Source organism: Erinaceus europaeus, chromosome 1 (genome assembly GCF_950295315.1).
Source record: "Erinaceus europaeus chromosome 1, mEriEur2.1, whole genome shotgun sequence".
In the NCBI taxonomy this organism is placed as follows: Eukaryota; Metazoa; Chordata; class Mammalia; order Eulipotyphla; family Erinaceidae; genus Erinaceus; species Erinaceus europaeus.
This window is the reverse complement of record NC_080162.1, coordinates 9,819,126-9,846,982: the sequence shown is the minus strand read 5'-3', so window position 1 is coordinate 9,846,982 and position 27,857 is coordinate 9,819,126. Positions and strand designations below refer to the sequence as shown.

General features: G+C 42.5%; 1 protein-coding gene across 1 annotated transcript; it reads right to left on the bottom strand.

Moving 5' to 3' along the window:
• Positions 1–435: 435 nt before the first annotated feature.
• On the bottom strand, positions 436–27,156 carry CISD1 (CDGSH iron sulfur domain 1). Its single transcript, XM_007537518.3, has 3 exons — positions 26,983–27,156; positions 14,170–14,375; positions 436–3,602 (listed from the first exon to the last, which is right to left on the bottom strand). Exons 1-3 carry the CDS (start codon positions 27,005–27,007, stop codon positions 3,513–3,515), a joined length of 321 nt encoding a protein of 106 aa, XP_007537580.1. The 5' UTR covers positions 27,008–27,156; the 3' UTR covers positions 436–3,512.
• Positions 27,157–27,857: the final 701 nt, after the last annotated feature.

Below are 27,857 nucleotides of genomic sequence, written 5' to 3'. Positions count from 1 at the left end.
AGTTAAACAATAAAGAATAGGGAAGCTTCCAATGGAAGGGATGGGACAAGGAACTCTGGAATTATACAGCTGTTATCTTACAATTTTGTGAATCATTATTATTATCTTTTGTATTTATTTTCCCTTCTGTTGCCCTTGTTGTTTAACATTGTTGTGGTTATTGATGTCATCATTGTTGGATAGGAACAGAGAGAAATGGAGAGAGGAGGGGAAGACAGAGAAGGGGAGAGAAAGACAGACACCTGCAGACCTGCTTGACCTCCTGTGAAGCGACTCCCCTGCAGGTGGGGAGCTGGGGGCTGGAACCAGGATCCCTAGGGTCTTTGCACCATATGCGATTAACCTGCTGCGCCACCGCCCGACTCCCGTTAATCATTATTAAATCAGTAATATAATAAGATGTGCTCCAGTAAACCACAAGGGCTACTTAGAACCAGCATATTTTGGTATACACTTTATATACTATACACAAGACTAGACACTTACAAATATCAGTGATTATACGTAGTATAGGTACACTGGCTTTGATTCTTGTGACTTGTAAAACTAAGTCTGGATGATAGCAAGCGGAAGTTAGTTAATTCACTACTACTGAGAATTCAAATATACTAAAATAAATGAGAAAGTTTACCTGGACTGGGGAAACAGCACAATGGTTATACAAGACTTTTATGCCTGAGGCTGTGAGGCCCCAGGATCAATCCTCGGCACAACAGTAGCCAGTGTGAAGGGGTGCTCTGCTGCCTCTCTGTTCTCTCTCTCTCTCTCTTACAGCTCTACTTCATGAAAAATACTTTATATAGTAAAAGTTTACCTGCTACTTTAGTGTATTTACAGTTATGCATGCATATTTACACACACACACACACGCCATTACCTCTAACCCACAAAATCCCAAAACTTAGTCTGATATATTACATACATAATATATTAACACATATTTACTCCCATCTTAATTCTTTTACTTTATTGTTCTTAATTATTTTCAGTTTCTCTCTTTTTTTTTTTTTTTTTTGTGGAATCAGTAAGGGATACAATGTTTTTGTTTAGGATCTTTTGAGGACTAAGACATAAATTCTTTTTTAAAAAATATATATTTATTTCCTTTTGTTGCCCTTGCTGTTTTTTTTTTTTTTAATTGTTGTTGTAGTTATGATTGTTGTTACAGATGTCGTCATTGGATAGGACAGAGAGGAATGGAGAGAGGAGGGGAAGACAGAGGAGGATAGACACCTGCAGACCTGCTTCACCGCCTGTGAAGTGACTCCCCTGCAGGCGGGGAGCCCCCCAGGACTCGAACCAGTATCCTTAAGCCGGTCCTTGTGCTTGGCACCATGTGCGCTTAACCCCTTGCGCTATCGCCCAACATAAATTCTTGTCTTCAAATGCTTACTTTGGGGCCAGGTGGTGGCACACCTGGTTAAGTGCTCACATTACAATGCACAAGGACCCAGGTTGAAGCCCCTGGTCCCCACCTGCAGGGGGAAAGCTTTGAGTAGTGAAGCAGGGCTGTAGGTGTCTCTTGTCTCTCCCACCTCTCAATCTTTGTTTCTATTAAAAAAACTTGCTGCTAAGAAAAATATACATTTTCCCCCCATTTTTGTTGCACTTGTTATTAATGCCGTTGTTATTGAATAGGGCAGAGATGAAGAGAGGAGGGGAAGACAGAGGGGGAGAGAAAGACACCTGTAGACCTACTTCACCTCCTGTGAAGTGACTTCCCGGCAAGTGGGGAGCCGGGGGCTCGAACCAGGATCCTTATGCTGGTTCTTGCGCTTTGCACCGCATGCGCTTAACCTGCTGCGCTACCTCCTTCTTTTTCTAGCGTTTGCCCGCTACCACCTGACTTCCAATTAAAAAAAAAAAAAAACATTTCAAGAGAATATACTTACTTTTCTCTCTGTAGTCCTATTAAGTTTTATTTATTTTTGAGTGGGTGGGCACTCTTTTAATTTCCTAGTTGTTCCAGCTAGTCCAGACGAAAGTCTTCTTGCTCTGATTGGAAGATGGCACTTTCAGCAACCCCGACAGTATTTGCACCAGCCGCTTCCCTTCCTTCAATACCACAATCACAAAGCAGGATAAGCTAAAGTACTGTTTCATCAAACCCTACTGGGAAACTACGGTCACGTCTTTGTCAAGAGTTGGAAATAAGTTTTCCCATGCCTTTGATCCAGCCTGTGACTATTATTTCCGTCACAGATATGTACTTTGTGTCCGACAGGCTTGGTATGAGCTCTTTTTCTGCCGTGTCCTTGTTTAAAGTGTTTGCTATTCCTTGGGTTAGAAGCCTGGAACACTACATTTTAAAACTTCCTTCATGACTGCTTTAAATCTAAGTATCACTTTGATCTGAATTTCCATTATTATTATTATTATTATTTTAAATATTTATTTATTCTCCCTTTTGTTGCCCTTATTTTTTTACATTGTTGTTGTAGTTGTTATTATTCTTGATGTTGTCGTTGTTGGATAAGACAGAGAGAAATGGAGAGAGGAAGGGAAGACAGAGGGGGAGAGAAAGACACCTGCAGACCTGCTTCACTGTTTGTGAAGCGACTTCCCCTGCAGGTGGGGAGGCAGGGCTCCACTACTGGTTTTCTTATTGGATCCATTATGAATGGATGATGAATGGATGAGTGAAAAGTTACTGACCAGGGGCCGGGTGGTGGTGCATCTGCTACAATGTGCAAGGACCTGGGTTCGAGCCCCTGGTCCCCACCTGCAGGGGGGAAGCTTCATGAGTGGTGAAGCAGGGCTGCAGGTCTCTTTCTCTGTCTCTCTAGCACCCCTTCCCTCTCAATTTCTGGCTGTCTTTATCTAATAAATAAATAAAGATAATTAAAAGCCATGATGGATTTTCCTAGAATGTCTTAAGAAATGTAGCTTGTGGCTGGGTAGTGGTGCACCTCGTAGAACACACGTTACAACGCATAAGGACCCAGGTTCAAGCCCCTGGTTCCCACTTGCAGGGGGAAAGCTTCGTGAGTGATGAAGCAGGTCTCAGGTGTCTCTCTGTCTCTCTCCCTCTGTATCACCCCCTTTCCTCTCGGTTTCTGACTTTCTCTATCCAATAAATAAGATAAATTAAAAAAAATTGTAGCTTGATCACACTTGATTTACTTACTAGATTAACTAAGCAATATTAAAAGGTGATCCTTTTCCTTTGAAATGTATAAGTACAATCTGTGAGAATAATTTAACGGTAATGTGAACATACAGTGATGTTCTAGTGTCATTATTTTAAGTGTAAAGAAACAGATCCTTATACAACCAGAATAACCCACAGGCCATGACGCTGGTTTGAACTTTTTCCTTTTGTTTAAACAATGCATATACCACAATAGTTCAACAAGTAAGGCAAATGCAGTGAATGTGAAAGCTGCGATTTGCAATTATACCACATCGAGAACCACATCTAGGGAGGTGAATTAGACAGAAGCTGTAGTTACGTTAATTTAACAATCAGGTAATATCTCGACAACTTGGCTTCTAGCACTGCAATCGTCCATTTAAGTTTCTTTTTTCTTAATGATAAGCGGTCCCACGTTGTCTCCAGTCTCTTCATTGTGTTTTGTGTGAGCTCCGTCACAGAATGGGAACTAGGAAGAGAAAGTGAGAATGGAAAATGTCTTATCATAAAAATTAGAGTTACGTCTCATAGGGTGCTTAATTTACATTTAAAACATAATAGCAATTTTTGAAAATAGATTATTTACTTATTTACTTACTGAAAGAGAAAGAGATATATATCACTTTGTCATAGTGCGCTCCAGTCAATACAGGGCCTCAGAATCAATAGCATCAGCCACCTCCCCAGCTACTAAACATGCCAACTTTTATTATAAAGGAGACTTCTGTGGTCCGGGAGGTGGCACAGCGGATAAAGCATTGGATTCTCAACCATGAAGTCCTGAGTTCAATCCCTGGCAGCACATGTACCAGAGTGATGTCTGGTTCTTTCTCTCCTCCTCTCTCTCTCAGGAATAAATAAATTTTTAAAAAAAAATTTTATTAGCTTTATTTATTGGATAGATACAGCTAGAAATCAAGAGGGAGAGGGAGATAGTGAGGGAGAGAGACAGAGAGACACCTGCAGCTCTGCTTCACCACTTGAAAAGCTTTCCTCTTGCAGGTGGGGACTCGGTAACATGTGCATGTGTGTTCAACCAGGTGCGTCACCACCCAGCCCCCAAATAAATAAATTCTTTAAAAAAAAAAGAGAGACCTCTTGGAAATCTTACATAGGTTTTCTTTCTTTCTTTCTTTTTTTTTTAATTTAATTTAATTTATTTCTTTATTGGGGAATTAATGTTTTACATTCAACAGTGGAAATCTTACATAGGTTTTCTTAGAGCATACATAAACCAGGTACACTCAGTGGATAGAAGGAAGAAATAAACTTGTGGGCAATAGACAAGGCATCAGTTGCTACCTGGCCGGTCTACTTTTTCACCTGTATTCTCCTAGAGTCCTTGTTCAAACTCTATCTCAGTAAATCATGTTTCAACTCGGTGAGTAAGGGGCTGGAACTCTAGCAAGACCAGACTGTACCTTCTTCTCGTACAGGCACATTCCTTCATCTTGTTTTGAAGTCAAATGACTTCTTCCTTTTCAAGGCTGAGTTTCACATTCACACTCTTCCTCTTATTCATTTCTACCTTCTTTCAACGCGTCAGGGTCTCAAATGCTGGTCCCTATAGCTGTTTGAGCAGTTTTCCTTTTACTGACTTTCCCCATCTCATTTCACATATGATTAATCCTAGGTCAATTAAAAAAAAAAATAGGCCAGTTTTTAAAAAAATATTTTATTTATTTATTTATTGTCTCCAGGGTTTTTGCTGGGTCTTGGTGCCTACACTACGAATCTACTACTCCTGGAGGCTATTTTTTTCTCCCTTTTGTTGTCCTTGTTGTTACTATTGTTTTTTGTTTGTTTGTTTGTTTTTAAAGATTTTATTTATGAGAAACATAGGAGAAAGAACCAGACATCACTGTGGCACACATGCCGAACTCCGGACCTCATGCTTGAGAGTCCAAAGCTTTTTTCCCCCCCTAAATATTTATTTATTTATTCCCTCTTGTTGCTTATTGTTGTAGTTATTGATGGCGTCGTTGTTGGATAGGACAGAGAGAAATGGAGAGAGGAGGGGAAGACAGAGAGGGAGAGAGAAAGACAGACACCTGCAGACCTGCTTCACTGCTTGTGAAGCGACTCCCCTGCTGGTGGGGAGCCAGGGGCTCGAACCGGGATCCTTATGCTGGTCCTTGTGCTTTGTGCCACATGCGCTTAACCCACTGCGCTACCTACTGTACGACTCCCCGAGAATCCAAAGCTTTATCATTGCGCCACCTCCCGGACCACTTGTTGTTACTACTGTTACTATTGTTATTATTGCTATCATTGTTGTTGGATAGGACAGAGAGAAATGGAGAGAGGAGGGGAAGACTGAGAGGGAGAGAGAAAGACAGACACCTGCAGACCTGCTTCACCGCCTGTGAAGCGACTCCCCTGCAGGTGGGGAGCCGGGGACTCGAACCGGGATCGTTATGCCGGTCTTTGCGCTTTGTGCCACGTGTGTGCTTAACCCTCTGCTCTACTGCACGGGCCCCTTATTTATTTATTAATGAGAAAGGAGAGAGAAACAACCAGACGTCATTGGTACCCATGCCGCCAGGGACTGAACTTGGGACCTCATGCTTGAGAGGCCAACGCCTTATTCACTGTGCCATCTCCTGGACCACAAATAGGCCAGTTTTTGTTTTGTTTTGTTTTGTTTTGTTTTTGTGATGGGGTGGGGGAGACAGAGACACAGAGCAGACATGAAGTGTATTTAGATATGTAGTTTCTGCACATTACTAAGATACCAGATGCATCAAGTCTGGGAAATCTGTTTCAAGTGTTAGACGCATTAAGCTAGTACTGACTGTACCTTCTGAATGAATTAGGACTCTGGGAGAGGAGTAGGCTGCACACCTTACCATGTGCAAAGCTCTGGTTTGAGCCCTGGGGGGGTCTCATGAGAGCAACAGAAGAAAACCCCCAGAAGGTGGTGAGGCAGTGCTCTGGTCTCATACACTGGCACGGGAATACTGGAATCATGCATATGGAGGGCCCAATACCATGACAAATTATAAACCAGAGTTGAACTCAATTTATTCTGCACCTTTTCTGGGGGGTAAAGAAAGGGCACTAAAACTTGCTATATTATATAGCTGGCTTGTTTAAGGAAAAAAAGAATCACTAGACATAAACAATATAGCTATTTAATGAAAAGTATTAATTACAAGTCTTCTGTGCAATGGCATGTAAGTACATGATCCGAAACCTTAGAAACTTCATGAATGTAAGTGATTCTGACTTCTAAAGGGCTTTGGAGATAGCACAATGGTTATGCAAAAAGACTTTCATGCCTGAGGCTCCAAGGTCCTAGGTTCAACCCCCAGTACAGTACCATCAATAAACCAGAGCTCAGTGTGGCTCTGGCAAAAATAAATAAAAAATAAAGATGCTTGGAGAACATCTACTATCTTAGTCAGTATGTAAACACTTAATTGGTTATTGCAGGAGTACAGACTGTTTAAGAATCACTGAAAATTCAGAACTAATCCTAGATGCAAAAAGGATATATTAACGACACAGATAAAAGACATCCTACCCACTGTCAAGAGAAGACTAGTCTGACATTCCTTTCTTTGAAGTCTACCAATAAGAAATAGCAACCTCCTAATTTAACCACCTGGAAACTTTAAAGTACACAAGGAGAGAAAAATTCTTCAATGTTTTATTGAACTATAAAATCAAACAAACATCGAGACCACTAGGCTGGGTCTGTTTATGGGCCTTCCTGAAATTTTTTAGCTCTGTCTATGAAAACCTCTTTGCTTTATTGTCCCATTATCTCCTGGGAAAGCCAAACCAAAGCAAACAACCATGACATGACCTCAAATTTAAGTAGAGCTCACTTATGCTCATCTTACTTAAATCTTACTGAAATTCTGACATAGCTTATGGGCTCTAGCATTTGGTTAGCAAATTTTTTTTTTAAATTTAACCAGAGCACTGCTCAGCTCTGGCTTTTATGGTGGTGCCAGAAATTGCACTGGGGACTTCAGAGCCTCAGGCATGAGAGTCTCTTTGCATAACCATTATGCTATCTACCCCTGCCTACTTAGCAAATTTAATTTTAACCCACTTGAACACAGCTCTTATTCTAACCATTCTGCTGAACCGACACTAAGAGGTCAAATGCCTAATTGATCCAACAATTTTTATGTGATCATCTGTCTTTGTATAAATCAGTATTTGCAAGTGAAATCTTTGTTTCCTTTACTATGTTTATTTTATTTTATTTTTTACATTTATTATTGGATACAGACAGAGAGAAGGAGGGAAGAGAGGAGGAGAGAGAGACACCTGTAGCCCTGCCTCAGCATTCGTGAGGCTTTTCCCCTGCAGGTGGGGACCAGGGCTTGAACTCCTGCACTGTAGCGTGAGTGCTTAAGCAGGTGCTATTTTCCTTTTCTCCTGTATAGCCATGGTGCTTTTTTGTTTTTCTTCTAACACTGGCCCGTATTATCTCCTTTCTTTTTTGGCTCTCATACTTCTAAAATGCAGAAAACGCCACAAGAGAGCATAATTAACCCACGGCGTTTATCTGCACTAAGCATCTGCATTCCTAGGCTTGACTCATCAGTTCTGCTGATCTCTGTCTCCAACCCTCCAGGGTTGAGCTCAGCCTCGCCTTTCAGACCGCTGCGTACATTTCCATTTAAATGTCACCTCAGATTCACTCTTGAAGGGAGTCGGGCGGTAGCGCAGTGGGTTAAGCACAAAGACCAGAGTGAGGATCCTGGTTCGAGCCCCCCCCCCACTCCCCACCTACAGGGGAGTCGCTTCACAGGCGGTGAAGCAGGTCTGCGGGTGTCTGTCTTTCTCTCCTCTCTCCATTTATCTCTGTCCTATCCAACATCATCAATAATAACTACAACAAAAACAATAAAAAACAAGGGCAAAAAAAGATTCACTCTTTAATATGGAACTCGTCACTGGCCTAGAAAACCTGGCTTCCTTTCCTCCTGAATCCATCTTTTTTTTGTTAATGGCATCACCACCTTCAGTACTACTACAAGATTAGATATTTCAGTAAGCTTTTTTTTTTTTAATTGTTTTTTTGAGGGAGTTGGGCGGTAGTGCACTGGGTTAAGCGCACATGGTGCAAAGAGCAAGGGCCGGAGTAAGGATCCCATTTCGAGCCCCGGGCTCCCCACCTGTAAGGGAAGTCGCTTCACAGGGGGTGAAGCAGGTCTGCAGGTGTCTATCTTTCTCTCCCCCTCTCTGTCTTCCCCTCCTCTCTCCATTTCTCTCTGTCCTATCCAACAACAACAACAACAACAGCAGTAACAGCAACAACAAAATGGAGAAAATGGCTGCCAGGAATAGTGGACTCGTATCGTAGTGCAGCCACTGAGCCCCAGTGATAACCCTGGAGGCAAAAAAAAAAAGTGGGGCGCAGGTCAGGAGGTGGGGCACTCGGTTAAGTGGACCCAAGTTCAAGCCCCAGCTCCCTTCTGCAGGGGGAAAGCTTCATGAGTGGTGGAGTAGAGCTGCAGGGGTCTCTCTGTCTGTGTCCCTTTCTATCTCTCTCCCCTCGCAATTTCTCTGTCTCCATCAATAATAAATAAATATTTAAAATTTTTATTTAATTGAAAAATCTTTTAAAATTATCTTTATTTATTTACTGGATAGAGACAGCCAGAAGTCAAAGGGAGGGGGAGACAGAAGACAACGCAGCCCAGCTTCACCACTTGTGAAGCCTTCCCCCTGCAGGTGGGGACTCGGGACTCGAACCCGGGTACTTGAACATTGTACCTGGTGCACTCAACCGGGTGTGCCACCACTTGGCCCTAAAATTAAATTTTTTTTCTTTAATTATCTTTCTTTGGGCGGGGGTAGATAGTATAATAGTTATGCAAAGAGACTCTCATGCCTGAGGCTCCCAAGTCCAAGGTTCAATCCCCTGCACAACCATTAGCCAGAGCTGAGCGGTGCTCTGGTGTAAAAACAAACAAACAAAAACCCAACTTTTAAATAAGTCTTTAAAAATATCTTTATTTATTTATTTATTTTGGATGGAGAAAGAGAAATAGAGAGGGAAAGAGAGAGAGGGAGAGAAACCCTGTCTACCTTCCCCATCTCTCTCAATTTCTCTCTCTCCTATCCAATAAAAATGGGAAAAACAGCTTCCAGGAGCAGCTGATTCATAGTGCAGGGAGCTAGCCCCAGTGGTAACCCTGGAGGCAAAAAAAAAAAAAAAAAAAAAAAGAAGAGAGAGACAGACACACACATGTAGCAGTGCTATGCCATTTTGTGAAGCCTACCAGCTGCAGGTGGGGACCCGGGGCTTGAACCAGGTTCCTGGTGCACTGTAATGTGTACACTCAACTAGGGGCGCCACTGTCTGGCCCCTGTATTTACTTTAATGAGAAGAGATACAAAAAGAGACTAGAGCATTGTTCAGTGCTGCCTCATGGTGGTGCTGAGGATTAAAACTGGGACCTTGGAGCCTCCATTATTATTATTTTAATATTTTATTTATTTCTTTTTGGTGAAAGAGAGAAAGATACACAGAGAGAGCTATCAGAGCACTGCTCAGCTCTGGCTTATGGTGGAGCTGGGGATTGAACCTGGGACTCTGGAGCCTCAGGACTGAAAGTCTTTTGCGTAACCATTATGCTGCCTCCCCAGCCTCACAAGCTACCTGTTATAATCATTCACATGTACCAGTTATTGATTTTTAACTAACCCTTTTTCCAAAATGTGTCCTGTAGAGGCTGGGAGGCAGCTCAACCAGTAAAGGACACACCTTACCAAGCATAAGACCCTGGGTATGAGACCCAGTACCATGTAGCAGTGCCAGGAACAGCACTGAGAGAACTCTATGGATGGGGGTGGGGGCGGGCAGATAGCATAATGGTTCTGCAAAGAGACTCTCATGCCTGAGGCTCCCAAGTCCCAGCTTCAATCCCCTGCAAGCACCATCAGCCCGAGCTGAGCAGTGCTCTGCTGAAACAAAACTGACAGGGTGTGCTATGGTGTTACTCTTCTGCCTTTGTCTCTTTGCTGACTCACTCTCCCTCCAAGTGAATAAAACAAAACCCTATCATTCATCTGCTCACACTTGTCTATTTCCATCACTAGCACACTGCATCAGAACTCTATGCTTAGACCCCCTGTCGAAGAACTGTGTGTCTGGAGGTATAGACTCCTCAGACGGGTACCCCAGACTCATTTTTTGGACTTATTCCTGGGGGGGGGGGATGCAAGGGCCAGAAGAGATTCTAGATTGATTTCACTTTTGCTCAAATCAGGCCTTTCGAGGAAAATTTGAGAAAGACTCTTCAATACTTGGCTGGTCTATGAACTGCAAATGAACTTTTCCAGACTCTTTTTCTTTCTCCTTCTATCCCCCCCTTTAAAAATATCTTTATTGGGAGTCGGGCTGTAGCGCAGCGGGTTAAGCGCAGGTGGCGCAAAGCACAAGGACCGGCATGAGGATCCCGGTTTGAGCCCCCGGCTCCCCACCTGCAGGGGAATCGCTTCACAGGCAGTGAAGCAGGTCTGCAGGTGTCTATCTTTCTCTCCTCCTCTCTGTCTTCCCCTCCTCTCTCCATTTCTCTCTGTCCTATCCAACAATGACAACAACAATAATAACTATAACAATAAAACAACAAGGGCAACAAAAGGGAATAAATAAATAAAATATTAAAAAATATATATATATCTTTATTGGGGGGATTGTATTGTTATATGGGAAACTGGGGAATGTTATGCATGTACAAACTATTGTATTTACTGTTGAATGTAAAACATTAATTCCCCAATAAGAAAAAAATCCTTATTGAGGGATTAACGTTTTACAGTTGACAGTAAATACAAAAGCTTGTACATGCATGACATTTCTTAGTTTCCACATAACAATACAATCCCCACTAGGTCCTCTATCTCCTTTTCCAGGATCTGTACTCCTCCTCTTTTATTTATTCATTTATTCATTTATTTATTTATTTATTGTTGCCTTTGTTTTTATTGTTGTTGTAGTTATTGTTGATGTTGTCATTGTTGGATAGGACAGAGAGAAATGGAGAGAGATGGGGAAGACAGACAGGGGGAGAGAAAGATAGACACCTGCCGACCTGCTTCATTGCCTGTGAAGCGACTCCCCTGCAGGTGGGGAGCCGGGGGCTCGAACTGGGATCTTCAAGCTGGTCCCTGCACTTTGTGCCACGTGTGCTTAACCCGCTGCGCTACCTGACTCCCCCTCCTCTTCCTTTTTAAAAGCTTCTTTATTCTGGAGCAAAAGATGGAGAGAGAACTAGAACATTAATTACTAGGGAACGTGTGGTACCAGGAATAAAACGTAGGCCTTCATGCTTGAGAATCCAAGGCTGTACGCACGGCACCGTCTCCTTGGCCAACTCTTTTCAGGGTCGTAACTCCATGTTTATCGTTACACAATTTCAGTCCATGGTAAGAGGTTATGGTTATCTCTTATTTAAAAATATTTATTTACGGGAGTCAGGTGATAGCGTAGCGGGTTAAGCACATATGGTGCAAAGCGCAAGGACTGGCCTAAAGATCCCAGTTCAAGCCCCTGGTTCCCCAACTGCAGAGGAGTCGCTTCACAGGCAGTGAAGCAGGTCTGCAGGTGTCTGTCTTTCTCTTCCCCTCTCTGTCTTCCCCTCCTCTCTCCATTTCTCTCTGTCCTATCCAACAATGACAACAATAACTACAATAAAACAACAAGGACAACAAAAGGGAATAAATATATAAATTAAAAATATTTACTAAAGAGAAAACTAGGGCACCATTCTGGCACATGTGATGCTGGGGATCCAATTTAGAGTCTGGCATTTACAAGTCTTGGGCTCTACGTTCCCAGATGCTGCGGCTTGAATCACCCTGTTTATTTAATCTTCCTTTTACTGAGACTATTCATACTGTGCTTACTGTACAGCGAGCCCTCAACAGTTCTTACAAACTGCAAATGTGCGTGAAACGACACAACTGAAGCCTGGCCTTTGAGTAAAGTTTCTCATTCAACCTTATCCAGGAACCTCCTTTCCTCCCTCCCTTCCTTTCTTTACCAGAGCACTGCTCAGCTCTGGTTTACCGTAGTGCCAGGGATCGAATCTGGGACTTGGGAGCCTCAGGCATGAGAGTCTCTTTGCATAACCTTTAGGCTATCTACCCTCCTCCAGGACTGTTTTTCCTCATCAACATTACAATGAAATGATGAAGAAAATGACATTATTCAAGAATCTGCTCTATGTATCTAAGACACCTTCTGTTTCACTACGTTTCAAGCAGAACTGGGGTCCTTGCACTCAAGAGAACTCTTCTAGGTCAGTCACTATTTGGCCCTCAGACACATGGTTTTTATTGTCTATGTTTAAACCATTTGGTGTCATCTTCAGTAAAAACAGAATTTATTTAAATGGGAACGTGTCTTGCAATACATCAACAATTTCTTTTTTTAGATTATTTTTAAATATTTTCTTTTTTAATTATCTTTATTTATTTACTGGAAGTAGACAACCAGAAATCGAGAGGGAAGGGGGTGGGAGAGAAGGGAGAGAGACAGAGAGACACCTGCAGCATTGCTTCACCACTCGCAAAGCTTACCCCCTGGCAGGTGGGGACGGGGGTTCGAACCCAGGTCACTGCGCAATGCGACATGTGCGCTCAGCCAGGTGCGCCACCACTCGGCCCCCATCAAAAATTTCAATGTTGTTCAATGTCTGAAGTTTTCCAAGGTGGTGGTCCCTTTGGTCAGTCTTACAGAGATGAACATTTGGTCACCTTCAGATTACTAGCTGTCATCACAGCCTAAGGTTGTAGTATCATAGATGATGCTTCCAGATAGAACTTGATGAAACAAGAGTCCAAAGGAAAAAAAAAAAATTCTATGCTAGATATTAAACTCTAAGAGCAGTAGCTTAAGAAAGGCTTAGAGCATAGGGTCACATATTTTTATCAGAAAAATTCTCAAGGATCATTTGTCAAAAGTTCCTCTTGAAATTTCCAAAATTTATTCTACAATACAGATGGCTTGAAAGCTAAAAAAAAAAGGGAGGGGGGAGGGAATTTACTTTTGTTGTTGTTATGTGCCTAGCAGTGTGTTCTTATTTCTAGGACAGTGGACGCTAAACTCACTTAGGAAGGTAACCCTAAGAGTAATGAGATTCCCCCCCTACTTGGTTAAAAGTCTGGTTACGGGAGCCTGGCGGTGGCGCAGCGGGTTAAGTGCAGGTGGTGAAAAGCGCAGAGAGCAACATCACGATCCCAGTCTGAGCTCCCAGCATGCAGGGGGGTTCGTAAGTGTCTCTTTTTCTCTGCCCCCTGTCTTCCCTTCCTCTCCTCATTTCTCTTTGTCCTATCTGGCAATGACAGCAACAACAACAACAATAATGATAAACAACAAGGGCAACAAAAGGGGAAAATTAAAAAAAAAAAAGTCTGGTTACAGTCACCTGAACTCAGTGAGAGTATGACAACTTAAAACATACAGCAGTTACACATTGTAGTATGTAAGTCTACTCCTAAGGAGTATATGGAAAACAGAGAAAAGGATCTACTAAAAAAGAAAATACATGTACAAACTATTGTATTTACTGTTGAATGTAAAACATTAATTCCCCAATAAAGAAATAAATTATTTAAAAAATAATAATAAATAAATAAAAAATATTTAAAAAGAAAAAAAAAGAAAATACAAGGGATGTCGTAACTAAAATCTGGTGATACAAAACTGACAGTTTATTTTAAAAAGAAATGGTTCTGGAACCCCAACTCTCCAGAGCCCTGCCCCACTAGGCAAAGACAGAAACAGGTTGGGAGTCTGGATCGACCTGCCAACGCCCATGTCCAGTGGAGAAGCAATTACAGAAGCCAAACCTCCCACTTTCTGCATCACCATAGTGATCCTGGGTCCATGCTCCCAGGAGGATAAAGAATAGGAAAACTTTCAAGGTAGAGGATGAGAGATGGAGCTCTGGTGGTGGGAATTGTGTGGAATTGAACCTATGATTTTGTTGATCATTATTAAATCAATCAATAAAAGAAATGGTACATTAAAGATGGAATATAAAAGACTGGGTTTTCCTCACCTTTTTGGATCTCCAGCAACGGCAGTACACAGCTTTATCTCCCAAATCCTCCATGTCAAAAGCGTGTACTACTTTGGGGTTGTCTTTCTGGATGTGAGGGTTGACCATAGATTTGCTGCGATTGTCTTTACCATAAAATCTTTTGTAAGCTAGATAACCAATCGCAGCTGTTCCAGCAGCAATGGTAACTGCTGCGATCCATTCAACTAGAACAGAAGAGAAAAAAGGAGTCACTATCTAAGTGCACTCATAATCTGATGTGAATGTTCAAGAAAATCAGTTTTTGAGTATTAAGCGAATCAACAAAGACTTAGTTTTTAAAATTTTTTTATATTTATTTATTCCCTTTTTGTTGCCCTTGTTGTTTTATTGTTGTAATTATTATTGTTGTTACTGAAGTCATTGTTGTTGGATAGGACAGAGAGAAATGGGGAGAGGAGGGGAAGATAAGACAGGGGGAGAGCCGGGGGCTCGAACCAGGATCCTTACGCTGGTCCTTGCACTTTGTGCCACCTGCACTATCATCCGACTCCCAAGATTCTTCATGTTAATGGAATGACCAGAATTCACTGGTGTGATAGTGTTTTGTTTAGCTTTTTCCTTTTCAGTGGAAATAAGAAAATCAAGACAATTGTGGAGAGCAGTCTGGAGAACTCTCAGAAGGCTAGAAGTGGACCTACCCTATGACTCTGTAATTCCCCCTTCTGGGGATATATCCTAAGGAACCAAACACACCCATCCAAAAAGATCTGTGTACACCTATGTTCATGGCAGCACAATCTGTTAATAGCCAAAACCTGGAAGCAACCCAAGTGTCCAACAACAGATGAGTGGCTGAGCAAGTTGTGGTCTATATACACAATGGAATACTACTCAGCTGTAAAAAATGGTGAATTCACCTTCTTCACATCATGTTGAGTGGAGCTTGAAGGAATCATGTTAAGTGAGATAAGTCAGAAAGAGAAGGATGAATATGGGATGGTCTCACTCATGGACAGAAGTTGAACAACAAGATGAGAAGAGAAAACACTCAGCAGAACCTGGACTGGAGTCGGCGTACTGCACCAAAGTCAAAGACTCTGGGGTGGGTGGGGGGGGAGGGTTCAGGTGCTGGAACAGGAGGGCAGAGGACCTAGTGGGGATTGAACTGTTATGTGGAAAAATGGGAAATGTTATGTATGTACAAACTATTGCATTTTACTGTTGATTGTAAGCCATTAATCCCTCAAATAAAGAAAAAAAAAGACAAAAACCTAAAATCACTTATTGATAGAGAAGGAAAAATAAAGCTTAATTATATTCTTTAATGTGTTTATATGTAGGTTTAAAATAACGTGGTATGGTCCAGGAGATGGTACAGTGGATAAAGCACTGGATTCTCAAGCAGAAGGTCCTGAGTTCAATCCCTGGCAGCAAACGTACCAGAGCGATCTCTGGTTGTTTTCTATCTTCCTATCTTTCTTTTTAATAATTAAGTAAAATCTTTTTTTTTTTTTTTTTTTTTTACCAGAACACTGCTCAGCTCTAGTTTATGGTGGTGCAGGGGATTGAACCTGGGACTTTGGACCCTCAGTCATGACAGTCTCTTTGCATAACCATTATGCTATCTACCTCTGCCCAATTACGTAAAATCTTAAAAAACAAAACAAAAAGGGTGGGGGTATAGCATAATGGTTATGCAAAGAGACTTTCAAGCCTGAGGCTCTCAAGTCCTAGGTTCAATCCCCCACACTACCATAAGCCAGAGCTGAGCAGTGCTCTGGTAAAACAAAATGAAACAAAAAAACAAAACACCCACAAAAACATATGGACCTGGGAGGTGGCACAGTGATTACGACACTGAACTTGGAAATACAAATTCAATCCAAGCATCCAGTGTGCCAGAGTGATGCTCTGGCTCCTCTCCCTCTCCCTCTCCCTCATTCAATCCAAGCATCCTGTGTGCAGAGTGATGCTCTGGCTCCTCTCCCTCTCCCTCTCCCTCATTCAATCCAAGCATCCTGTGTGCAGAGTGATGCTCTGGCCTCTCTCTCTCTCTCTCACACACACAAAATCTTGTTTTAACAAATCGACAAAAGTATTTAAAAAATAATACATGAGTCTGCAAATATCTGTTGCTTAAAAAGAGTAAAATGAAAAGCCGTACTGATCCATAATGATCCCAGAGAAAGAATAGGAAAACTTTCAAGGGAGCAGAGGGGATACGGAATTCTGGTGGTGGGAATTGTACCCCTCTTATCCTATGGTCTTGTTGATATTTTTTATTTTATAAATAAATTAAAAAAAAAAAAGCCTTGAAAGGTAAAAATGCTAATTAAAAAGACAAAAACAACAACATGTGACTAAGCTAACAAATGATCCATCTGAATTCAATTAAACAGTAAGATCCCTTAGTGATGTTAAAAATGCATTAACTGCAAAAATATTGGTATATAAGGGAGTAAATAAAAAAGTCAAAAACAATCATCCTTATTGGTAAATATTCCAAGGGTTGTATCCAGCAGGACTATGGGCTCCAAAGTCATTCAAATTTGCTTTCTTTTTTTTTACTTTTAAAGCACATTCTCACTAAAATAAAAACCAGAATATACCAATGTCACAAAAAAAAATGTAATCTAGTTTATTATAAATTTCCATGATCCATTAGCGGATGATTACCTAATTAAACCCCCCCCCCCAAATCTGTTAGTGAGAGAAGGAGAGAGGCACTGGGATGTTGGGGGATGAACTTCTTCCTTGGGAAGAGCTCAACCTTTTATCCACCACCTTCCACATTCGACTATCTGAATTTCGACAGACTTCATTTCCTTTTATTTGGAAAGGATTTCCGTGTCTATTTCCTAGAGGGGATGGGTGGGTGGGCAAGAGGGGAGAGTGAGGGCGGCTAATGCACACACAGTGATCGCCTTTGAACCAGGGACCTGACATCCAAGGCCTGTCCTCTGACTCACACTCCTAGCCTGTTCCACAAACTTCCTTTTTCCACTCAGTGATCTTTTTCCACTAGATGATTTGTTTCACCAACAGGACATCATTTTCTTCTTTTCATATAGCCTTTCAAGGAGCCCTCAGAAGCCCAAGCACTTAGTAACTAACTACCCCACTTGCAGAGAACACTGGGCAGAAGAATGTTCGGCATAGTCTGGTTAGTCTCAGCGGAGAGTTGTCTATTCCCAACATGGAGTGAAGAAGTTGAACAGGGGTCAGGATAAACACATAGCTCTGCTTTCCAGCACTTCCTGAGTCAGATCTTCACTGTTTGAAATAAGTTCCCAGATTATCACCAGATTATCAAATTAAGCCCTAGAGAGATAAGTACAAGAAACACATTCCAAGGCTAAGTACAGAGATGAGTAATTAACCGTGTGATTTACTTGTACGAGAATCAAATTTCTTATTTCACTAATGTAATTTAATTAATAACCACGCCTAGCAGAGCCTTATATAAAGTTGTAGTTCATTCTTACAAAACTCAAACAGAAACTATCATTCTCATACTTAATTCTATCCTGTCTATTAAAATGTTGTCTATTAAAATCATTTCATTTCAATAAAATGTTTAAAATTAGCACGCTCCTCAGAGTCTACTTTCAATTACAGTTATTCTTTACAAATTCAGTTCTGTTCTCTTCCCGTAACATTTCCAGTCCACCCTGCCATAGTTCCCTCAAATAAACATTACCATTCTTCCCAGGTGCTGCACTGCACGACTAAGAAAAATAAGTTATTAAGACATGTGATAGCCTCAAACCTTTGGCCTGATGGGTACTCCCCCAGCCCTTCTCCCCAGATCTGGTTTATGGTGGTGTGGGGGATTGAACCTGGGACTTCAGAGCCCCAGGTATGATAGTCTTTGCATAACCATTATGCTATCTACCCCGGCCTGATAGGTGCTTTTTAATTACAAAACGTTGAGTCGTTTCACGGTATTTAATTACCCTGTGGTAATCCCAAACGGGGCTACAATTCTGCCCAGATTTTTAGTTTGCTTCACAAGCTTCTTTTGGGATGAAATTATTTACCATGGAACTCTCAAGAGCAAATATTTTATCAGGGGCTATAGAAATCCACCATTTAGCTAATGGACAAGTAACTCTGAATTCGTTACTTGTATAGTTAGTTACTTGAATAGATAAATGGACTCCAATATGACTTTGCACAGTTCTTGTTCAATTATGTTTGCTGAATGTTTTAGCATGAACTTAAAAAGGGGGAGGGCAATACCATGAAAGACTTAAAATACCACACCTTCTCTTAAGTGCCAATCATAAGGACACCTTTTAAATGACCGAAGCAATACTTTTAGAACCTATTTGGTTAAAACCCTACTGAGGCCTATATATTACAAAAGAAGCTTAGGCTCTGCCTCTATAGCTATTACCCAAGTATTACCCACATATCCTGTGATTCTAGCCTCTAATAAGGCCCACTCATGACCTCCTACAAATGTCACAATACAAGATGTGCGTAAGAAAAATGGTTTTGTATTTACGTCAGTAAGTTTAGTATCACAGATCCAGCAAGATCTTCAGAAAATTCCATTTCTTTTCCACATCCCAAATTCCAATTCTCTAATTTCCTCATAAACCAATGGGAAGGTTCCCAGAATTAAAAAAAAAAAAAAGAAAGAAAGAAAGAAAAAAAAAAAGGCACTACTTTATAATTTCTAAAGTGGTAGCCTGAACCATTTGGACTTTTCTGGCAAAAAATTGTGGATGTCGATGGCATAACTTTAGGGAAAGGAAAAAGTGGGCTATTTGAAAATCTGCAGGGATAATAATGGATTCAACAAGCAACAGGGTTGAAAAAAAATATTGGAAACCAGAGACAATAAACACATAATAAAATTCAAGTGACACTTGACAGTGAGTCAAGTGAGTCAAGTGAGTCCTTGACAGTGTATACGTCTAATTAAAAACAGACACAATTTCAGAGACCACAAAGGACTTTATGGAAACTCCATTTCTGAAGACATTTCAGTTGGCACCTTTTAGAACTAGGTACAAAAAAAAAAAAAAAATCATGAACACTTATTTCTGCTACTTCGGGGTTAACCTAACATCCCCTCTGCAGAAATAAATCTATCATATCAGTGTACCGGACTCCTACACTCAGTCACGCCCTATTCAGCCTTGCTTAACAATGCTTTCTATCACGTACACACACAGCAAGCATAATCAACGAAACACAGAAAAGACACCCTGAAGAAATTCCTCCCTATTTCTTACTCTTCCCTTGCCCCACAACTCTATAATCTTTGAATTACTTTCTCAGAATTATTCAGATTAAGAAAATAGCAACTTGTCCCCAACCCCATAACCGTGTTGATCAATCACTGACAGAATTACTTTCCTTTGGTAGAAATCTCACCCCGTTTCTATTTTCTCCAGCCCCTTGCCTGCCCGGAACTGCCTTCTCCTGCCCACTGTCAACGGTCGCAGAATCAGAATGTTCCTTTCCTTGTACATGAGGGGGAGGGGAATGGTCTGAATATTTTGCTCCCAAAGGTCTTCTCATTAGGATATGCCTGGTAACTTTTTTCTCTCAAGGCCTGGGATGTAGGCGGTTTTCTTTCTTTTGGAAAGAAAACTTTTTGAGTCAGTGTTATTATTTTTTTATAGCATTTGTTTTAAAAAAATTTTTTTTTAAAAAAATGATTTAATAATGGTTTATAAGGTTATACATCACAAGGGTATAATTCCACAGTGTACCCACAAGCAAAGTTCTATGACATCATCACGCCCCCCCCCCACAGCCACAATTCTCACAAAGTCTTAGAAACAGTTGACTAGTGTTTTTGTTTTTTAGTATTTATCACAAGCAACCAAAAAGATATGTGTATGCCTATGTTCATAGCAGCACAATTCGTAATAGCTAAAACCTGGAAGCAACCCAGGTGCCCAACAACAGACGAGTGGTTGAGAAGGCTGTGGTATATATACACAATGGAATACTATGCAGCTATTAAGAACAATGAACCCACCTTCTCTGACCCATCTTGGACAGAGCTAGATGGACAGAGCTAGAAGGAATTATGTTAAGTGAACTAAGTCAGAAAGATAAAGATGAGTATGGGATGATCCCACTCATCAACAGAAGTTGAGAAAGAAGAACAGAAAGGGAAACTCAAAGCAGGATTTGACTGAGTTTGGAGCAGGGCACCAAAGTAAAAACCCTGGGGTAAGGGTGAGGATGTTGGTATGCATGAGGCCCCTTTCTGTTTCATTTGGTTTAAATCCCCCCTGCTTAACACTATTCTGTTTACATAACCACTTCATTCTATTTACATAACCACTGTTAACAAGTTCCACCCTCCCTCCAGGGCATTTGTGGTTCAGTGATAGGATTCTCGCCTGCTCTGCCCCCTTTGTCACACTCTGATTTTCACCAGTCACTTTTCTCTCCACCCTCTCTATGTCACATCCTGTTTCCACCCTACTTCGCAAGTATATATAAAGACAGCATTGTGAGTTTTACAGTACCTTTAGTTTAGCTCAGCTCTGCTTAGATTGTGCTGCGTCCTGCATGAATAAAGAGATACTGCCTACAGCTCAACCATGAGTCCCTGGTTGTCTGTTACCCGCCCGTGAAGCCAGCCCATTGAAAACAACATAACCTGTTGAAAACAACATGAGGGTGGATGTTTGGTTTCATGGGGTGGAGATGGGAAGTGGGAGGGGATGGGACACAGTCTTTGGTGGTGGGAATGGTGCTGATGTTCACTCCTAGTAATCTGTAGTCACATAAACCACTATTTAATTAATGTGAGAGGGGAAAAATGTTTGTCTCCAACTTCTTAATGCACAGACCATAGGCTGAGTCTTTGATATGTTGACTCTCTTAAAAGCTTACACACACACACACACAAAAAAAAGCTTAGACAAGGGAGAACAGAAGCAACCAGTGGCACAGCTATATACAAATAATATAGGAACCCAACATATCCATCCAAAAAGATCTGTGTACACATATGTTCTTGGCAGCACAATTTGTAATAGCCAAAACCTGGAAGCAACCCAGGTGTCCAACAACAGATGAGTGGCTGAACAAGTTGTGGTCTATATACACAATGGAATACTACTCAGCTGTAAAAAATGGTGACTTCACCGTTTTCAGTCGATCTTGGATGGACCTTGAAAAAATCATGTTGAGTGAAATAAGTCAGAAACAGAAGGATGAATATGGGATGATGTCACTTTCAGGCAGAAGTTGAAAAACAAGATCAGAAAAGAAAACACAAGTAGAACCTGAAATGGAATTGGCATATTGCACCCAAGTAAAAGACTCTGGGGTGGGAGTGGGTGGGGAGAATACAGGTTCATGAAGGATGATAAATGACATAGTGGGGGTTGTATTGTTAAATGGGAAACTGGGGAATGTTATGCATGTACAAACTATTGTATTTACTGTTGAACAATAACTATCTATTGCCTTCATAAACCCTAAGACAGCAGGAACCTCCCATTTCCTCTAAAGAGCCTATATTTCCCCAGGCTTGGAACCTCGAGAGTGGGGCTCACTTTCTTGCATGCGTCTCTCAATTCATACCAAATGATATCACATCTGCCCTCAACTTGGATCAACAATGGTATGTTGTTGAGGTGGTCTGGTGTCGGGCTGCACCACGGAGAAGAGAGCGGACGTCCAGAGCAAAGGGGTACACAAATCTTTATTATAGGATGGGGGGGGGGTTTGGTTCAGACCACGTGGAGCCAGCCGGCAATGGCCGTCCCCACTACCTGACCACGGGGGGAGAGCAGGGAGCGAGACCTCAGAGAGGGAGAGCTGAGAGCCCAGAGGGGGGGTGAGGGGGCTTTTTATTGGGCGACAACCAGGGGTGACGTGTAGGGCCAGGATTGGTTGAAGGGGGCTCTCTAGGATTTTGTGGGGCGTAGAAAAACCTGGGGGCGGAGACTGCATCAGAATAACTCCTCAGCAACAATGGTAGAGAATGTTCCATCCTCTGAAGGGAGGATGGATAACATACTCTATGCTACACCTGAGGAAGATGGGTCCTGATATTGGGGCAGCTTGGAATGTTCCTACTCATGACCACAGAATGTGAGGTCAGATCTACAGGTGTGCAGATGTCACATTGGCTCCTAAGCTGAATATGGGTCCCAGATCAGATCAAATCAATGGGGTTTACAGTCAACAACATTTATATACCTTTCCCATATTAGGGAGCTACTCTCTTCCCCATCCAGCTTTCTGTTCCTTTTCCAGCCATGACATCATCTCCCCAGACAATAAGGAGGACCCACCTGCATATCAGATTTCAGGGTCAGGGAAAAAACAAACAAACTAGTATAGCCATGGGCTCTTTGGAATATAACTAAAATATGCCTACTAGCTGTCTACAGAATGGAGACCCCCCCCCAACTCTTCATCTGCACTACTCCAGCCTTTAAGTTCATGATTAGTCAACAACTTCTTTGGCTTTATTTATTTATATGTTAACTCTCTTTTCAGCCACCAGGTTCCAGATGCCAGCATGATGCCAACCAGACTTCCCTAGACAGATGACCTCATCAATGTGTCCTGGAGCTCTGATTCCCCAGAGCCCTGCCCCACTAGGGAAAGAGAGAGGCAGGCTGGGAGTATGGACCTGTCAACACCTATTTTCAGTGAGGAAGCAATTACAGAAGCCAGACCTTCTACCTACCTTCTGCATCCCACAATGATCTTGGGTCCATACTCCCAGAGGGTTAAAGAATAGGAAAGCTATCAGGGGAGGGGATGGGATACGGAGTTCTGGTGGTGGGAACTGTGTAAAGTTGTACCCCTCTTATCCTATGGTTTTTTTCAGTGATTCCTTTTTATAATAAATAAAAAATTTATTTATTCATGTATTTTAATGAGATAAAAGTGATGAAAGAGAGAGAAAGCTAAGGGCTGGGCAGTGGTGCACCTGATTAAGCGCTCACATTATAGCGTGCAAGTCAAGCCCCTGGTCTCCACCTACAGGGGGAAAGCTTCACGAGTGGTGAAGCAGAGCTGCAGGTGTCTCTCTATCTCTCTCCCTGTCTCCCCTTCTCAAGTTCTCTCTGTCTCTATCAAATAATAAATAAAACAATAAAAGAGACCAGTCAACGCCCATGTTCAGCGGGGAAGCAATTACAGAAGCCAGACCTTCCACCTTCTGCATCCCACAATGACCCTGGGTCCATGCTCCCAGAGGGATAAAGAATAGGAAAGCTATCAGGGGAGGGGGTGGGATATGGAGAATGGGTGGTGGGAACTGTGTGGAGTTGTACCCCTCCTACCCTATGGTTTTGTTAATTAATACTTTCTTAAATAAATAAATAATAATAAAAAACAATAAAAGAAAAAAATTCAAAGATCTTTCAAAAAAGAAGTTGATGAGAGAGAGAGAGAGAGAGAGAGAGAGAGAGAAGAGATAGCTGCGTTGAGAGCATGCTCAGTTCTGGTTTTTGGTGGGTGGTGCCAGGGATTGAACCTGGGTCCTTTGGTGCTTCAGGCTCGAGTCTTTTGCATAATAATGATGCTGTTTCCCCAGCCCAGGTGACAGTCCCCCAAGCTCAACGTTTTCAATTCTCTATATTTCACACATGAATTTATAGGTGGTTTTCAAGGTCAGCTGAGTTCAAAGAAATACGGAATTACTAATCTGATTTTGCAGTTCCCTTTATGTCTACCATCACATCACTCTTAAAACGAGTGAGTTATCTTTGACCTCATGCTAATCTACTGCACCCAAAGCATGGGATTTCAGTATTTCTCGAGACTAAAAAATAAAATCTTATCACAGCACATTTTAGGTACACACAGGGAATACTGTAGTGTAGCCCGCTTTATATTTCTACCAAGTATCGCATCATGGGTGATCGTGCCAGTTTCTTTCTTTCTTTCTTTTTAATATCTTTATTTACTGTACAGAGACTGTCAGAGATCGAGAGGGAGTGGGAGAGATAGGAAGAGAGGCAGAGACACCTGCAGACCTGCTTCACTACTCTTGAAGCTTTCACCCCATAGTTGGGGACTAGGGGCTCGAACCTGGATCCTGGTGCACTGCAAAGGGTGCACCACCACCCAGCCCCTGGAGCCATTTTCTTTTATCTCAGATAAAACAGAAACATTAAATTGTAAAAAATAAAAATAAAAAAAAACTTTTGTAGTGCCAGAAAATTCCTATGTGCATGATCTCACTGCTCCTGGACAGGCTTACTCTTTGACTTTATTTATTTAAAAAAAATTTTTTATTACCTTTATTTATTGGTTAGAGACAGTCAGAAATCAAGAGGGTAGGGGGAGATAGGGAGAGAGAAAGAGAGACACCTGCAGCCCTGCTTTACCACTTGCAAAGTTTCCTTCTGCAGGTAGGGATGGGGGCTCGAACCCGGGTCCTTGTGCACTGTAACATGTGCACTCAACGAGGTGCACCACCATCCGTTCCCACTCTTTGACTTTAGTTACAGAAACAGAGTGAGAGGACACAACAGCACAGGATTTTCCCTCAGTGTGGTACTTCCAAGTGGTGACAGAGTGCAAAACTGGGCCCCAGAGTGTGGCCAGTCAGACATCCTAGAGGGTAAGCTATCTCTGGGTCACTTCTGTAAGTGATTCCATGAAATCATCAAACACAAACAGTATTTTTCTATGCTGAGATTAATTATGAATTGGAACTTGGAAGGATACAGACATCGATGAATAAGAACTCAGGGAATTGAGATGGGCTTACAAGCACTGTACCATTCAGAGAGCAGTTGGATTGAGTAACAGAGTGCTAGGGGAACAGGAAAACCCTTGTTTTGTCACTTGGAGATGAAGGCAGAGAGTCTGGGAAAAAGAGATTTGAGGGGAAAGGAGGTAAGGCATAGCCTTTTCAAATATTTGGTTTATCTAACTTTTAAAATCACTCCATATATTATACAAAAACACATTCTGGAATCGGTTCTAGATCATACAGGGGCTCAAGTTACATGAACATGTTTTTTTTTTTAAATCAATCAATCAATTTATTTATTTTTTTTAAATATTGTGGTCCAGGAGGTGGCATAGTGCGTTGGACTCAGAAGCGTGAGGTCCCAAGTTCAATCCCCAGCAGCACATGTACCAGAGTGCCGTCTGGCTCTTCCACTCTCTCCTTCTACTTTCTCATTAATAAATAAAATCTTTAGAAAATTAAAATAAATTATTTATTTTTGTTAGCAGAGCACTGCTCAGCTCTGGCTTATGGTGGTGCAGGGGACTGAACCTGGGATTTTGGGACCTCAGGCATGAGAGTCTCTTTGTGTAACCATTATGCTATCTACCCCTGCCCCAATTATTTATTTTTAATGACAGAGAGACACACAGAGAAAGATATACACAGAAAGCAGCCAGAGCACTGCTCAGCTCTAGTTTGTGGTGGTGCCTGGGGATTGAACCTGGGATTTTGGAGCCTCAAGTCTTTTGCATTACCATCATGCTGTCTCCCCAGACCTACATGAACATCTTTTAGGTAAGGCTTACTCCCTCCCTCTCAATTTAAAAAGCAAGAAATGTCATTTCCTGCTTTAAATATGCAAAAGTACTTCTGTTTAAAGGAGTCTCAAGATGAGTTGGGTACTTTCTGGAATATTCTTTTGACTCCCCCCCTTTTATTGGGGGATTAATGTTTTACAGTCGACAGTAAACACAATAGTTTGTACATGCAGAACATTTCTCAGTTTTCGACATAACGATACAACTCCCACTAGGTCCTCTGCCATCCTTTTTCTGGAATATTTCTTGTAAATTGCCTCACTGGCTAGATAACTTCTGGTAAAAGAAGTGACATCTTCTATCTTATCAAGACTATCACAAAATTGGGGCTCTAGTTGGTGGATACTGTTTATCGAATTTAGCATGCTAGATCACTCACTAGATGAATGAATGGCACTAGTTTAAATTGACTTGTGGACAACCTCTTTCCTTTTAAGTACCACTCTAGGCAATCAAAGCTTGGCGCTTAGCATTTTATATCCGGGGCTGGCATCACACAGCTGTGCCAGTCTTCCACCAACAGCTACATCCCTACCGAGAATTATATTCCACATTGAATGACGTCTATACAGTCTCTTTTCAAATCGGACTTTCTGTACAGTTCATGTGTTCAAACGCTCGGTGCTCACACATGAAAGCAAAGTTGAGACAACTGAAGACTCAGAGGGCACCGTGGTTTTTCCTTCTTCCCTTGCTTGGACTATAGTCATCTGTGCCAAATCTGAGGCCAGAAGCATAAGAAAAAACCGGGGAAGCGGAAGACCTCGGATTGGGTTTCCTTATTTAAAAAAAAAAAAAAGTGGAAAAAAAAAAAAAAGAACCCGAAGATGTGATTAGTCACGCACCGCTTTAGGGTTACAGAAAATTCATGTTCAGGTGTCCAAGTGATTTAAACATGAGATGGGGGAAGAGGGGTATATTTCCCCATCTTGACTTTTTATATTTATTTATTTGTTTGTTTGTTTTTCCTTTCTTCGCCCAGTCCTTGAGAGCTAAGAAAACATGCGTCTGGGGTGGGGGCGGGCAGAGAGCTAGGAATGGTAGCAGCGAGATCTTTGGGGGGCTTCGGGTCGGCCCGTTAGGAGCGACCTGGTGCAGAGCCGGGTAGGTGCGTGCACTCCCCCCAGGCCCCCCGAAACCGGGGGCATCCCGGCCGCACGCGCGAGTCCCCCCTCCCCGGTGTGGCCGCGCGCTCGCCCTTCTGCATCTCAAGGTTACAGCTCCCGCCTGCGCACCGAGCAGCGGCACAGTCGCCCAGCGGTCAGGAGGAGGCTGCAAGCAGCGCGCAGGCCGCTGGCCTCACCCGTCCCCAAGGCCCTACTTCACCTCGTACGCTGGAAGTCGTGCTCATGGCGCCGCCGCTTGCAAGGCGCGAACACAGGACACCACGCACCGAGCCGCTGGCGCAGGGAGCCCGAGTCAAGCTGCCCAAAAGCCTATTAAGGGCACCGACTTCAGACCCGCTACTGCGCAGGCGCCGCAGCGAGCCGTGAGCACGTGCGTCTCTCCCCCCCCCCCCCAGGATGATGTCGCGCCTGCGCAGAGACGGGCCCTCGCCCTTCCAGGAAGTCGGGGTTTGACAGCGGCCGAAGCGGGAGGGGTGGAGTGTGGCCGGGGGAGGAAGCCGGGCCCAGCGGTAGCCTCCGCGCTTGCGCAAGTGTAAGGGGCTGAGTGCTGGCCTCTAGGGGCAGGGCTGTAGGAATTAGGAATCCAGGCCAGGTTTTACAATTTTTTTTTCCAGGTGTGGGTTTCTTAGGCTCGGAGGCAGGTGCTGGTAGGATACTTGGCATAAATAAGCAGATACTCAAGATTATAGTCCGAGATTTCTTGCTCAGCCCAGAACCTGCAGGGCCAGGCTCGGTTTGCATGTAACATGTCAGTGGCAGACACACTGGCATCAATTGCAGCGTCCCACTTCGCACCCTGCCTTGGTCCCCGGGGTGCATCTCGTCTACCTTTGACCCACCTGTTATCTAGTGAGGACCTTGGAATCTGCATTAAGGGCCAAAAGGGCAGAGAAAAGCGCCCCCTCCTTAAAGAAATGCTTAGAGGCCGGGTTAGACAGCATAATGGCTATGCAAAAGAGACTCTCATGCCCGAGCTTCTAAAATCCCAGGTTCAATCCCCTGCACCACCATAAGCCAGAACTGAGCAGTGCTAAAGCCACATGGGGGAAAAATAAAATAAAAAAGCCCCTTAGG

What these genes read in the sequence shown, in the direction of transcription:
- CISD1 (XM_007537518.3), bottom strand. Translation starts at nt 27,007, where the DNA reads ATGAGCACGACTTCCAGCGTACGAG. An exon ending in CACGACTTCCAGCGTACGAG is followed by an intron (nt 14,376 to 26,982) that starts GTGAAGTAGGGC and finishes CTTCTGTTCTAG; the next exon opens with TTGAATGGATCGCAGCAGTT. An exon ending in GTTGCTGGAGATCCAAAAAG is followed by an intron (nt 3,603 to 14,169) that starts GTGAGGAAAACC and finishes TTCTCTTCCTAG; the next exon opens with TTCCCATTCTGTGACGGAGC.